Source organism: Lactuca saligna, chromosome 5, assembly GCF_052625555.1.
Source record: "Lactuca saligna cultivar CGN05327 chromosome 5, ASM5262555v1, whole genome shotgun sequence".
Lineage (NCBI taxonomy): Eukaryota > Viridiplantae > Streptophyta > Magnoliopsida > Asterales > Asteraceae > Lactuca > Lactuca saligna.
The window spans coordinates 243535784-243550517 of record NC_136421.1 but is presented as its reverse complement, the minus strand read 5'-3'; the positions used below and the strand labels follow the sequence as shown (position 1 = coordinate 243550517).

Genomic DNA, 14734 nt, shown 5'->3' with positions numbered 1-14734 from the left:
AGATAATACAATTGTGTTTTACTCCATAAATAGAGTTGTCTCAGAAATACATACCAACTATCAACTGTGAACTTTTGCTGGCATAAAAAGATCAATCTGATAGCAAATAAATACATATGAGCCACCAAAGGAATAACCATAACACAAGTTTTTGCATCTTTGTTCAACTAAATATCTGCATAGCGATAATAAAAGATGAAGATTTGGGTTATGGGTTACCAGTTCATTCTCAAATCACAATGGGTACTATCAAATGATGTTTTCTCATATGAACATCAAAAACTCTTTCTTTCTTAACTATTGACATTTATCATGACAAAACACGATTCTCTGTAAACCTGATATAACTAAAAGAAATTGAAAAAAGATTAAACAAAATTAGAACATTAACATGAATGGTGAGACAAAAATAAATGAATTTGAATCATTAAAAACTAAAATCTTCATGGGGTTTTGAAAAAAATGATCCAAAATTGAGGTTAACTGTAACTTTTAGGGTCAAGAGGGAGAAACTAAAGGTTATTACCTGAAATCCAAGGAAGGGGATCGCTTGCTAATATTAGGTTCATTCTTTTTCACTGCAACATCAAATAAACAATCAACGAAGGAAGATGAGTGCAAGCGGCTATATAAGGTGCGTTGAAGTAAAAATCACAGTTGATCATCTGCACGGTAGAGATGACCGGTAAATCATTGAACCACAAGGTAGAATTGAAGTTTTCTATTTGATAAAGGATTTAAGTATTTTAAATTTGAAGCGATTTCCAAAACAAAGAAATCGAAATTGAAGGAAACAGACGCGTTGTCTAGGGAATAAATTGATGACTGGATATGGTTTGGGGATGAAACGTATTGTTAACAGATTGTATTAATGGTTTTATTTTTGTAAGTTTTTTTTATTAATTATTCAGTGATAATATCCAATCCTTAATTTGATTCCTAATTTTTAGGAACGAAAGAAAGTAAAGATGAAGGATATAGGCGGGAAAAACAGTCAAAAGATTTTTGTTGTAACTACACGTGGCACAGTTGGGGTTTAATAGAATGCCATGTGGCGTTTAAAAGAGGTATTTATTAAGTATGGATATATATATATATATATATATATATATATATATATATATATATATATATATACTAGGTTTAAACCCGTGGAAATCCACGGGTGATAAATTGAAATATAATTATAGTTTTTAATTTGTAACAAAAAAAAGATATGAAAGTTTAGAAAAAATGAAGAATAGTGATATTAGCATTAATATGAATAAGTCAAATACAATAAAGTTCTAAAAATTAATTAATTAATATGATAGATGAAGTACGATACAAGAAAAGTAAATAAAAGATGGTAGAAAAGCATTGTTTATAATTCCCAAAAACTTCCTTATAAACGACATTGGAAGTTTTATTTGTGAGACTACCATCCTTATCTAATATTAACAATTTTAATCCGTCCCTACTTTGAACTCTAGATAAAGCAACATACAATTGGCCATGTGAAAACACGGGATGTTTGAGAAACAAACCAACCTTGGATAATGACTATCCCTGACTCTTATTAATGGTCATTGCAAAACATACAGCCAATGGAAACTGTATTCTTCGAAATTTGAATGGAATTTTCTTTTCTGATGGAGTTAGAGACATTCTTGGAATAAAAGTGTGGTTTCCAATATTAGTTCCAAATATGATACGTGCCTCAATAATACGTTTGCCCAATGAAATCACCTGGAGTCTTGTTCCATTACACAAGCCGTTTTTCTGATCAATATTTCTCAGCAACATAACTAGAACACCGATTTTTAAAACTAACGTATGGTTTGGTAAACCCGATACTTTCAGACCATTTAAAACATCAGGTGAATATAAATTTGCATCAAATTGATCATGGAGAAATTCAGATTGGCATATACTATCTGAACTTAAGTATTCAACCTCATCTCCTGGAAATTTCAATAGCAAACGATCGTTTATTTCTTGAACCACTTCGTTCTTTGGAGCAAGTATTGCTCTTTCTTGAAAATAGCTTGTATTGTTGTACTTTTCCAAAATCGAAGGATATACAAACTCGATTAATGAACCTATAGGATCATGTGCATCATTAATGAGAATATCATCTGGAATATCAATAACCATTTCTCCATCGTTGATACCACCAAGTTTGCCTTCTCCTATATCCAACAACCAATTTGCAAAATCTCCGATTTTTTCTATATCAGATTGATCCCTTCCAACACTTAGTCTCATGTTTTTTGTTAATTTATGGATCTTGCAATGTTGCCATAAATATGAAGAACTTAACGAAGCATTAACAATGTTTTGTCTACTTCCACCTGGAATAACAGGTAAGATCTGTCTAAAATCTCCTCCAAAAACAATAACTTTCCCTCCAAACGGAATATCTGAGTTGCTAGAATTTTCAGACTTGAATACATCTTTCAAACATCGATCTAAAGCTTCAAATGCGTGCTTGTGGACCATAGGAGCTTCATCCCAAATTATCAATGAGGTTTTTCTCAATAAGCTTGCAAGGTCACTATCTGGATTTATTCTACAAACAGAATCCTCTGTTAGTTCAAATGGAATTATAAATCGGGAGTGTGCTGTTCTACCTCCGGGCAATAATAATGAAGCAATCCCACTTGAAGCAACATTTAGAACAATATGACCATCTTTTCTAATAGCGGCAGATATTGTCTTCCATAAAAAAGTTTTACCAGTTCCACCATAACCATAAACAAAGAAGACACCTCCTTTACTTTCTTTAACTGCACTCATGATATCAAGGAAAATGTGACGCTGCTCATTTGTCAATGCAAGAAACATACGATCAAACTCGGTCTTCATAGCGGTAATGTCATATTCTAGCTCATCGGTGATAAGTCGATTGTTTGAAGAAGAAACAGAATCAAGATCCGGGATAGGCATGTTTTTATAATTTTTTAGACTCGAGTTATTCCGAAGTAAAACTTGTTCTATCTCGAACAAAGTTAAGTTCTTAAGCTGATCTTCATTGAGTGATAAGTCTGGAGGACAAAGAGCTAACTAATTAGAAATATTATTAACAATATTTATTTATAATTAAAAGTATTATTTAATGATGTTTAAAAATAAATAAATGACTACTTAAATAATAATAATAATAATAATAATAATAATAATAATAATAATAATAATAATAATCTTTAATACCTGGAGACTTGAATCTATGTCGTTGGTTATAAAGAATTCCATCTGCCAAATATTCCCATGTGTTTTCCCAAACAACCTCCGGTTTAGACATACTGTTACACATCAACAATGTAGCAAATAAGAATCGTAGGTAAAACCAGATCCAGAATGACTTGCTTCTTTGATTGCATCGATGTATTCATTGTCATCATCCAAGAGCCCAAGAGCACAACAAGCATCTCTAAAAGAAGAATATTCTTCACCATTTACTGTGCGAATTTCTTCAAATGATTTCGGACCTTTCACCTTATTTAACAAAATCCTTAGGAAATAAGCTTCCCCTAGTTTAGGTGAAACCGAATGAATTCTACCAATGCACTTTCCTACTTCCCTTGGCTTCCAAATCCTATCACCACGATTCCAAACAAACTTTGTAGGAAATTCAACATACGTAAGTTTCCGTGCATCACCATTAACTGCATTGCACTCCATCCAAGCTGTGAACATTGAAGAAGCAACGGAGGGTTTGTCGAGAACATCGTGAATATCATCGTCTTCCCCATATACGATTTGTTGTTGACCAGGAAGATGAAAAGGAAGTCTAACCACAGAAGGATATCTGTAATGAACATCATATTTAAAAATTCTCCATGATGCTTCACATGCAGATAAATATCTACAGTCGTAATACTCATTTATTTCATCGACTGCATCATTACTATCAGCTTCATTATTGCTTCGTACAACGGCAACTGTAGCTCTATCAGGTCCATTGTTTATGTATTTGAATAAATACTTTATAGAAGAACCCTGATTGCACCATTCAACATTAATATGTGCCTGATATCTTTTCAATAGATATTTATTGTATGGGACAACATTTCTATTATCCAATTTCACACCCGATTTTTCAACAAAATGACCATCATTTCTTCTCCTATATAATGGAAAACCATTCTGATCAACAGAGTTATGATTACAGAATTGTTTTGGAAAGTTTTTCGAACACTTGTTGTCGACCATGCATGGACAATTGATGTTTTCAGCTCCACATGGACCATGAATCATGAACTCTTGCACAAGTTTATACAACTTTGGATCTTCATCTATGTTTGGTATCTCAGCGGAAATTATCGTATCGATCAATTCAACAGTGGGTAACTTGTAGTCAGAATGCATAAATAAACATATATGACTATGCGGCAAACCTCTTTTTTGAAATTCAATTGTATAAACAACTGCAAAATATTTTGGAAAAATAAAAAATAAAAAATGATTATACTGTAAGGAAAAATATAAAAAATATGTAATAAAAATTATAACTTTTATCAATTATGAAGAAACATAATTTGAAATACCTGCTTGAACTATGCCGAAAATGTGATTCTCCCTTAGGTCTTTAATAAATGCATCAAGCTTGATCTTGAACAACCTACATAGTATATCAGGTCTGTCTTCTGGTTGAAGTGAAGTATCCTTAAGGAACCTTTTAACCTCTGGCCATTTGGGATTACACGTAAAGGTTATGAAGAAATCAGGATATCCAAACCATTTACATAGCGACATGGCATCCAAATAGTTTTGCAGCATATAACGCGCACCACCTGTGAAAGATGAAGGTAATATCACACGTTGGCCGATGTTGGAGATATTTGTAGTTCCTTGAGCTTTTTGTTTACTTAAATTCTCGTAAGACTCGCATCTAAGAACATGTTGTTGGCTACGTATGAAATACATTCTTTCACTTTCAATCATCGTATACGCATCTACCAAAAATTGTTGAAACAACCTTTTTGAATTAAGAATCAGTGAGAACGAATGATCTCTGTCTTGAATTCTGAAAGCGAAAAATTCTCTCATTGTACATTTTGCGCGCTTGTTGTTGGTTGTAGATTTAACACCTCTATGAAGAATATCAACGTTGTAACCATCATCCCCATATGGAAATAGTAGCGGATATTGGAGAGGAAGGCAAGAAGGATGCAATTCACTGATACGCTGTAGAAATCCCGATTTTGTCTGAACAACAATATCTCTATTTTCAACCGAATCAAAATTGTCACCTACAATTAAAGCGGCAACCTCAGAAGCAGTTGGTAGGTTATATGTCCTTCCATCTCGATCCCTTTTCCCGATAATTCTTAACTTCATATCAACTTCAGGATTTTTTTTAAAAGTATCTCTTACCATCCTATAAGAGCTAACCAAGACATTATTTGAATCTAACATCACCTTCAAATCTTGAATAATATCATTATCGATTGATGTAGATTGATGCTTTTCCCCACTATAAAAATTGAAAATATACATAATATTAGTAAAAAAATAAAAATAAAAAAAGATTAAACTTAAGTATGAATAAGAAGTTTGAAAATATACCCAAAGCATGTTTGTCTATTTGAAATTTCGTTCTCAGTATCATAAATGTATAACTGCGAGAATTTTGGTTGCGATCCATTTGGTGGTAAAAGGCTTCCAATAGTATGATAATTTTGACCACCAAGTCTGAAAATATATGGAGCATTTCCTCTATTGATTGAATAATCAATTTTACCACCCATTGACGTAAAAGAAAACATTGAATTGTAACGTCGAATGTTTTTCATGAAGTTTTTGCTTTTAGAATCCGTTGCTCTGAACATTCTTTCATAAGTTGGTGGTGCGTTCTTTAAATCTGGTAGTTGAACCTTGCCATAACCACAACATAATGAATAATTTGTGTTCCCTTTTTTTTTTCCTCTTATGGATTCATTTCTCCATAATTTTGCATGACATGTTTGACATACAACAATTTGATCACCATGATCCAAATATTCTGTAAGAAAATAAAGTTGTGTAAGTAAAATATTTAATTTTATAAGTATATACAATATGATATTTCAGGTGTAAGATAAAAAATGGGTATATAATGTATTACCTTTGGAAATACCTACTATTAGGTTTTCATTATTGACTTCATGTACATCTTCTAGATCTGTTGTCAAGTCAATCAATGGAATAGGAGATAAATGTTCCAACTTCCTTTTTAATTTATGACATCCTAGATTTAACTTGATTGATGATGAAGAAGCAGTTATTGTAGATGCATTTCTTGAAGTCATGCCATTACGAAGTCCAGAGTAATGTATTTTATTTTGTAACGTTGAAGTAACATAGTTATTGAAACTAATATTAGTTGGAAAAAAGTAGTAAATATATATAAATATATTAGAAAGTGGTTAAAAGTAAATTTCAAAAACAAATATTATTATCGTTTGAAATGTTAGATAATGGAGTTCTAACATTTATACATGAAGGAGAAGATTGTAGGGGTGTACTTTGGTTTCCACGTGATCTATAGAAACAGACATTTTCATTTTGTTGAACAACGTTTTTTGATTGATCTGTAAAAAACAACATGTTATAAAAATTGAAGACATATATTATAAATTAAAAATTACAATTTAAAATTTTATATTAGTACAGGGGAATAATATAAAATGATGAGAATGTATGTATTTTTTATATAGGTTAATGAAGTGTAAAAATTTAAAAAAAAAAAATTACAGTTATCCGTGTTTTTCAAGACATGTGGTGTAGACGGATTTTGAACAGTGTATTTTATATTCCTTTTCTTCGATCTCTTATTATCCAAATATAATTTTCTATGTCTTCTGTTCTCTCTTGCTTGCAAGTAGTACATATTATTGTTTGTTTCTGCATAAAGAATAAAAGTATATGATATAAAATGTACAAGAGTGTAAATAGTTGTGTTTGCTATCAAAATTAAAATCATAAATGATTGAAATTTGGTTAACATTTAATTTTTGAAAATAATATATAATCAATAATAATAATAATGAAGAGAGAAATGTACCTTTCAAACTGTTGGTAACAAATATTACATTTGATGAATCTTCCGTTGTCGGTGAAGCAGGCAACTTATTTTCTTTTTCGTATTATGTTAATACATATTAGTGTTGGAATAATACATGTTATTGTTTGATTATGAACTTGATTCAACGTGATATTATATTTATTTAAGTATGAATTTAACAATATATATTAAAAATATGTAGAAGTTATAAAAAATTTTATTTATATAATATGAAAATAAGTTATGCAATATTTTTATGTTATTAAAAGATTTCTTTAGAGCAAAAAAAATCTGTAAGAAAAATTAACTTTTTTTTTTTTTTTGTGAAATACAGAATACATACCATTGTAAGCTGAAGTAATAGACTTTGTAGCGGTTGAAGTTTGATGGATCGATGTAGTAGACAAATTAATGTTATTTCTATTATCTAAATAAAAACAATTTAATTTTCTACTCTTTTTAGAATTAAACGACTTCATGATATGTTTGCAATCTGAAAAAATAAGAACAATTATTTTATAAAAAAAGATGATATGCAATAAAAATTATGAAATTTAAGTGCAATTTGTTTTATATAATTATATAAGTCGGTCAATTCTTGTAATATGATTGCATTTAAATATTTTTTATTTTTTTTATATACCTTAATATACAAATTATATTTATTGAATATTTATACACCATTGATAAAAGAAAATATGAACAAATAATATTTATATTAAAAAGAATTAATAGTTGTATGATATGAACACAACACCATAAATATATGTTTTTGTATTATTAAATTAGAAAATATTAAGTTTTCTTAGAGTTATTAGAGTACATGATAAGGAATGAACATAAAATAAATATTAGTATTGGTCTATTGTATCTACAATTTAATCTAATGAAATTCAAAATATTAAGATGAGCAATAAAATTTATACAACACTTCTAATAAAATAATAAAAGTTATCTTGCTTTTAACTTTTGCAAACATATGTTGTGTTTGGTAGTCAATTTCATTGGATGCATTAATTTTCGATTATTATTAGTATTATTTAAATACAAAAAAACTATATTGTATAAAATAAATGTGTCACCAAATGTTTTACTATAGTCAAGATAAAAGATAAAAATTAAAACTAACTTTTTTTTATTACAGTTTAAAGTTTTATATGTGAGTAATAGTTGTCGATAGTCATGATAAGAAAATTTTAGTGTGACTATAAAATTTTTTTGGTCACATTTTAAATTCTTATGTGTTAAATATAAACAATATTCTTGATAACCAATTATGCATGTAACTAAAATTAATTTATGAATATAGTATAATTATATATATATATATATATATATATATATATATATATATATATATATATATATATATATATATATATATATATATATATATATATATATATATATAAAGTAGCAATAAGTATCATAAAATATGAGTATAAATATTTTGTAATCAAGATTTAATGTCTTATTTGCGGTTATTTTAAACAATAATCACTATAAATAGTAAAACATCTTATTAGACTTATTTTATGGTAGTAAATAAAACGTAAATAACTTTTTTTTAATGATTCTCAAGGTAATATAATAGACATCTGTCAATTAATATGAAACAGGGACCATTTACGTAAATTTACTTAATGATGAAGTATAATCTGGAGTTTTGTTTAGTTAGAAGATAAACCATGGTTTTTTGAAATTACTCATCAAGGTTTAGATATCTGTCTGAAAGACAAAGACAGACAACAATCGCACTTCTCTCTGTAGATAGAAATCAAGAACGGAAACAAATAGGTGGGTTAAAGCTTATTCATTTATTTATGTCGATCTATTAAACTCACAAGGTCACAGATCTGTTAAGGTCAGAAAAATTGGGACCGGTGACGAACGTATTCTACAAATCGAGTTCTTAGTTCACTGAAAGTTTCGATTTTTAAACAGTAAAGAATTGCTTACCTGTAGTAGGGAATTGGAGAGTACAACATGAATCAAGGATGCAAAAACGGAACTGCGATCATCAAAGCAAAGAGGATTCAGAGGAAACGACCTAAAATAAGGTTAGGGTTTTATAATCTTTTAATTTAGGTTTGAACTTTTGTTTTTGAAATGTTGTGGAGGGAACATAATCTGTTTTAAAATTTTGAAAGTATTAAAAAAATTGTTGTTAATCATGCTTGAATTTCGGTAAAAATGATAAAAATGGATTGTTTATTTCGTATTTCTTCTCCGCTATGACAACGTGAAATGAAAATATTATGAAAATCACACGCTTAGTTGAAGCCTTAAAATGGGAGCATTCACAGTAGTAGTGGTTAGATACCCATAAAGTATTTGATACAAATAGTAACTCCTATTCATAACTTGAATTCATTGCTATGACTATAATATATGATGTATAATATATGATGTAATGTGAAATGCACATGATGTAATACACATAACATTTGGTAGTGATTTTTTTCTTTGATTCCTTTTACTTTACCGACTTTATACTTTTCAAGTCGTTATATATATATATATATATATATATATATATATATATATATATATATATATATATATATATATATATATATATATATATATATATATATATAGTTTTAATAAATTATGTGTTAGTGCAATTTGGTAAAATTGATGGATTTTATTTTGGGGTAAATGGCAGTAAGATCTAATCAGATCTAATCAGTAAAACTAAAATTTGTCAATGGAATATTATAGTTTGTTTGGAAAGAGAAATTTGACAGATTGCAAGGATTCAGTTGAAACCTTGATGGATGTTCAACGTTCATAGAAAAAAAAAGTGAATTTAATTTACAAATTTATAGATTAGGTTGCAAAAAGAGCCCTTATACCCTTTATTAACCGACTATTTACGATTTCTATATGAAAACTACACCAAAAAAACAAACCATTTGTGTATATGAGATGTGTTCCAAAGACAAGTTTATTTTGTTAACATCAACTGTTAATATGTCACTAAAAGGCATAGTATCACAAGGGTATTTTCATCATCATTTTGGTACATAACATTTAGTTTGTTCTTTATATTTGTAAAAAACTAACTATTTGCAATATATGATTAATGAGTACATTATACGTGTTTCAATGATGTTTCACTTTGCTACCCCCATGGAGATATTTGTAATTTACTCAATATTTTGTAAAGCAAGATGCTTTAGTAGAAAATAATTATAAGTACGATGTTATAATAAAAAATAAAAAAAAGAAGGTTGCTCCAAACCACTTCTAATTACTATTTTTTTCTTATTACAACAATGTAATTTTGATATTATAGTTCATATTTTAAAAATTAGAAGTCGTGGTTATTCTATGGACATGGGTAAAAGGGTCCTTTTTCTAGTTTGATGAACCATGATTGGTGGAAAAAGAAGGAACGGTTAAAAGATCTTAAGTGAGAGGATTTCTGCTGTGAATATTTGATTAGTAATTATGATTTCTAATTATGAATTATGTTTTTCTTTTACAACCGTGGTTTCAACGAGTTTAAAGCTAGTGTGAAATTATAAAAATCCAACACCAACATACAATTCATCCTTAATGAACTATCCAACACCAAAATGTGAAATTCTTTTTTACAGTTTAATTTGACAGATGGTTTGGTATATTGTTCATAATTGGCTCTCTATTTTGTTCAGAAGAAAGGATTTGTTTTTACACATGTTTTACATTTAAGACATAATTATATTGTGCTAACTTAATACTTAGAGACTGAAAATAATAACTATACATGCATAATGCAATTTAGTAGTAGTTAGCACATATATTATTTTGTTATTAGTAAAATTTCATATTATTTTCATTTTCTGAATTTAATGACAATTTTATATAATTTTTATTCATTAAATGGTAAATTCTCATACTATTTTGTTCAGAAGAAAGGATTTGTTTTTACATATGTTTTACATTTAAGACATAAATAAATGGTAATTTTACTGAAGTTTAAAATTTGTTGTTTACATTAAACTTGACATTTAAAATCAGCAAACAAAAAGAAATACAAACAGCAAAAAAGAAAGTACAATGCTATTTAACTGATGTTTATTGATATAAACACACATTGTTATTATGTGTTTAAGTTGATTAGGGGTAAATAAGTTAGTTAATTACAGAGATAGTGTAAATACAGAAGTACATTTAGGTAAAATAAAGTGGTATGTCAAATAAATTGATATGTAAAATGAAACATATAAGTAACTGCATAATTACACATATGAATGTAATTCTTCAAGATTTTGTGCGAATAAAGCAATGTAGTTTAAAATAAGTTGTAGGAAAAACAAAATAACATGGCAAACGAAATTATAGGACTACAAAAAAACCCAATGGTCCGAATGTACTTTCAAGAAACAAAAATGACAACCATGAAATCCCAAAAAAAACATTCAAAACCAAGAAAGATAAAAACGTAAACGGCTTAGGAGTCTATGATGCGACATCAAAATTAAACACGAAGTAAGATTGTTTGTCGAAGTAAAATGCATTTACTTTTCTTTCTTGGGTACCAAAAGAGGAGTTGGTTGTTCATCTGGTGGTGACAGTCAATGATTTTTAGAAGTAGACAAATTCTCCATTTCATCAATATCTATGCATGTAGCAGAGTTTCTTTTCAACTCAATTGGTGTAGAAATGAATTTTATAGGACTTGTTGCAGTTGACTTGTCCCTAGCACATGGAGTTAAATTTTCACCTGTCTGTGAAAAAGAATCCTAAAAAAATATTTAGTTAGTTGTTATAAATTAAAACAAAATATTTGAGAAATATATTTTAAAAACTGAAACCTTGAGAACTTTGGTGTTATGAGAACCAACATCTGAAGAACCAATCAAGAATGAATCAGAATTAGCAGGCTGCATCACAAGATGAAAACAAATGATATTGAGTTAGATATTGTTGGGTCAATGTGTTAAAAAACAAAATATAATTGTTGAAAAAAACCTGTGGAGTAAGATTATTTTTTTCCAATTCATCAATTATGTCTGCATTCTCGGTTAATCTTGATATCCCATAAATATTACTTTTATTATCGACATTGTAACGTGTGATATCAATCTTAATTGCCAACTTTCTGTCCAACACAACTTTCAACTCCATTGGATACAATTCCAAATTGTTGCCAAGCTAAAATGTAAATAAATATCATTAGAAAATTTGTATGTAAAATATATAATGCCAAGTTTTAGGCCAACACAATTGTAAACACCTTTTGAAAAAAATCCACACTGATGCATAGTTAAAATATAAAATAATACCTTCTTGTTTTTATCATACAACTCTTTAGCTGTGTATTTGAACAACTTCTTTGCTTCTTGGTCAAATAAAGTTAAAGTCAATGTTCCTGTGTTGTCTTGAACCCGAAGTGGGATTTTAAATCTAAATAAAGCATAAAATTATATTATATTAGACAATTATGATAAACATATATTATTATTATATAAAATTAATATCTAATACCTTGGAATAACCGAAATTTTGATATTTTTGCATTTAAGATTAGCACATTCATAAGTAACGATTTCGGCCACTTCATGAGAACCATCAACCTTATCAGTTGAAGACTCTTTTTCTTTTGCTGACTTTTTGCAGTTGCTACAAGCAAGGTAATACCAACGTATATTTTGACGTATTCCCTTAATAGTACCAACAATAATGACTGTCTTTTCCTGGATATTAAAATAATGCTCATTGTTAATAAATGTTATTTTGCGAAAGTGTATTTTAGTTTAGTTATAACAATATACTCTAAATATGAAAAAACATTTAAAATGTAAAAACATAAGTGCATTAAACTAACAATTTTAAAATTAATGTAAAGTACCTCCAAAGGTTCAAACAAGTCTTCAATGTTAGAAAACAAATGATTTTTCAAAAAGTCATCGTGTTCTGTGTCTTGTTTTGATGCAATCATTTTAATTCCAGTTGATGACAGTTGTTGTCCATTTTCAGAGACCAATCTGTTCATTTACAACAAAGAAATGACTTAAATTTATTATAGTATGAAATAAATAAATCTGATAATACAAAGGAAATTCTAAATGAAAATACTTGTTTTTGTAGATTGTAATTTCATCGATATCATTGTTTATGAAAACCCTACTAACATCAAAGTAGGTGGATGAAAAAGGACGACCTGCCAAAATAAATTTGATTATTCAATAATATATATATATATATATATATATATATATATTAGATTATGCTTGTTAAAAATAGTTACAAACGATTAATAAACTTCACCCTGGCAAATTGAACAATAACAACAACTGGAGCAAGGCTGTTATTGTTAGCAAGAAAATTATGCATGTAGTATGCATTATGACCCCACAAAGTTATCTTAAGCTTAGTATCCCTGAAATAATAAACAAATATTGTAAATAATATAAATGAAGCTATATTACTTGTTTGTAATAATGGTGAATACTCTATATCTTGAAGATGCAAGAGCATCTTGTGTTTTGATTTATCTTGTGTCCAATAATATCTACAAAAAGCAAGGAAATATAATTTAATATAAAATATCAAATTGTAATACGAAGAAAGAATTTAGGATGTTATATAGCAAAAGTTAATATTAAATAAACTAACCAAAAGAGTTTGACTCCAGGATGTTGTTAGAAACGATAGTATTGAAGTCAACAAAATGAAAGCCATGTGCAGATCCAGAAAAGTTTTCACAATCTTTTACAATTGTATCGTGATAAAAATTTAGTTTTGATTCCGGATGAGCAAACTTAAATTTTGAAGTATTTGGTGCGACGTTAGGTTTCTTGACGTAAATTGAACTATCCTCTTTTAAATAGCGCTTGAATTTAGGAAACCATTTCTTCACACATGATGCATGAATTTTCCTTCCCTAAAATAAATGAAATAATAAATATTTAAATATAATTGCTTATGAGTATGAATAATTTTTTATAAAAATAATAATTGAATACATCCATCTTATACCTCCTCATCCATCAAAATCATTTCTATCGAGTATGTGTCGTTTGCATCAAATTTTGACTTTTGAGTCCAAAGACGTATGATCCGAACTTTAATTGTGAAATCGTCCTTGATTGAGTCAATTTCCTTTATAGGAGTAATATGTTCCATTGTACCTTGCAAGTTAAAAAAAAAAATAAAGTTTACATTAAATTAGACAATTATAATCAGCACACAGAAAAAAAACAATCAAACAGTTAAGAAGAAAGTACATTGGTATTTAATTGACACTTATAATCTGCAATGAAAATAAAAACAAAATTATATAAAAAAAAGCAAACATTCAAAAAGAAACAGTAAAAATACATACATCAACCAAAAAGGTAGTAGATTGCCATTTTATTTGATTTTGATGGATACAAAAATCCATTGTTATCATGTGTTTAAGTTAATTAGGGGTAAGTAAGGGGAAACAGTTAATTGAACTTTAAAATTTATTGTTTAGATTAAAAAAAATTCAAATAGCCAAAAAGAAAGTACATTGCCATTTAACTGAGTGGGAGGGACATTTTAGGCATTTCTAGCATATAAAAAGAAAACATATACTATGGACGTTTTAAATTTATTGTTTACATTGAATTTGAAATTTATAATCATGAACCAATAAAAAATTAAAAAAAATAAAAAAAATCAAACAGCCAAAAAGAAAGCACATTGCTATTTAACTGATATCCCAAAAATAAAACATATATTTGTTCT

At 28.2% G+C, this 14734-nt stretch overlaps 2 protein-coding genes across 2 annotated transcripts; both read right to left on the bottom strand.

The window, feature by feature from the left end:
* Positions 1–1542: 1542 nt before the first annotated feature.
* On the bottom strand, positions 1543–6272 carry LOC145046449 (uncharacterized). Its single transcript, XM_078994735.1, has 7 exons — positions 6089–6272; positions 5551–5986; positions 4530–5458; positions 4380–4409; positions 3330–4277; positions 3193–3284; positions 1543–3045 (listed from the first exon to the last, which is right to left on the bottom strand). Exons 1-7 carry the CDS (start codon positions 6270–6272, stop codon positions 1543–1545), a joined length of 4122 nt encoding a protein of 1373 aa, XP_078850861.1.
* A 5320-nt stretch (positions 6273–11592) lies between these two features.
* LOC145046448 (uncharacterized) lies at positions 11593–14020 on the bottom strand. Its single transcript, XM_078994734.1, has 11 exons — positions 14000–14020; positions 13651–13904; positions 13473–13532; positions 13273–13400; positions 13097–13181; positions 12870–13005; positions 12506–12714; positions 12304–12424; positions 11990–12172; positions 11833–11901; positions 11593–11760 (listed from the first exon to the last, which is right to left on the bottom strand). The coding sequence occupies exons 1-11, from the start codon at positions 14018–14020 to the stop codon at positions 11593–11595; spliced, it is 1434 nt and encodes a 477-aa protein (XP_078850860.1).
* Positions 14021–14734: the final 714 nt, after the last annotated feature.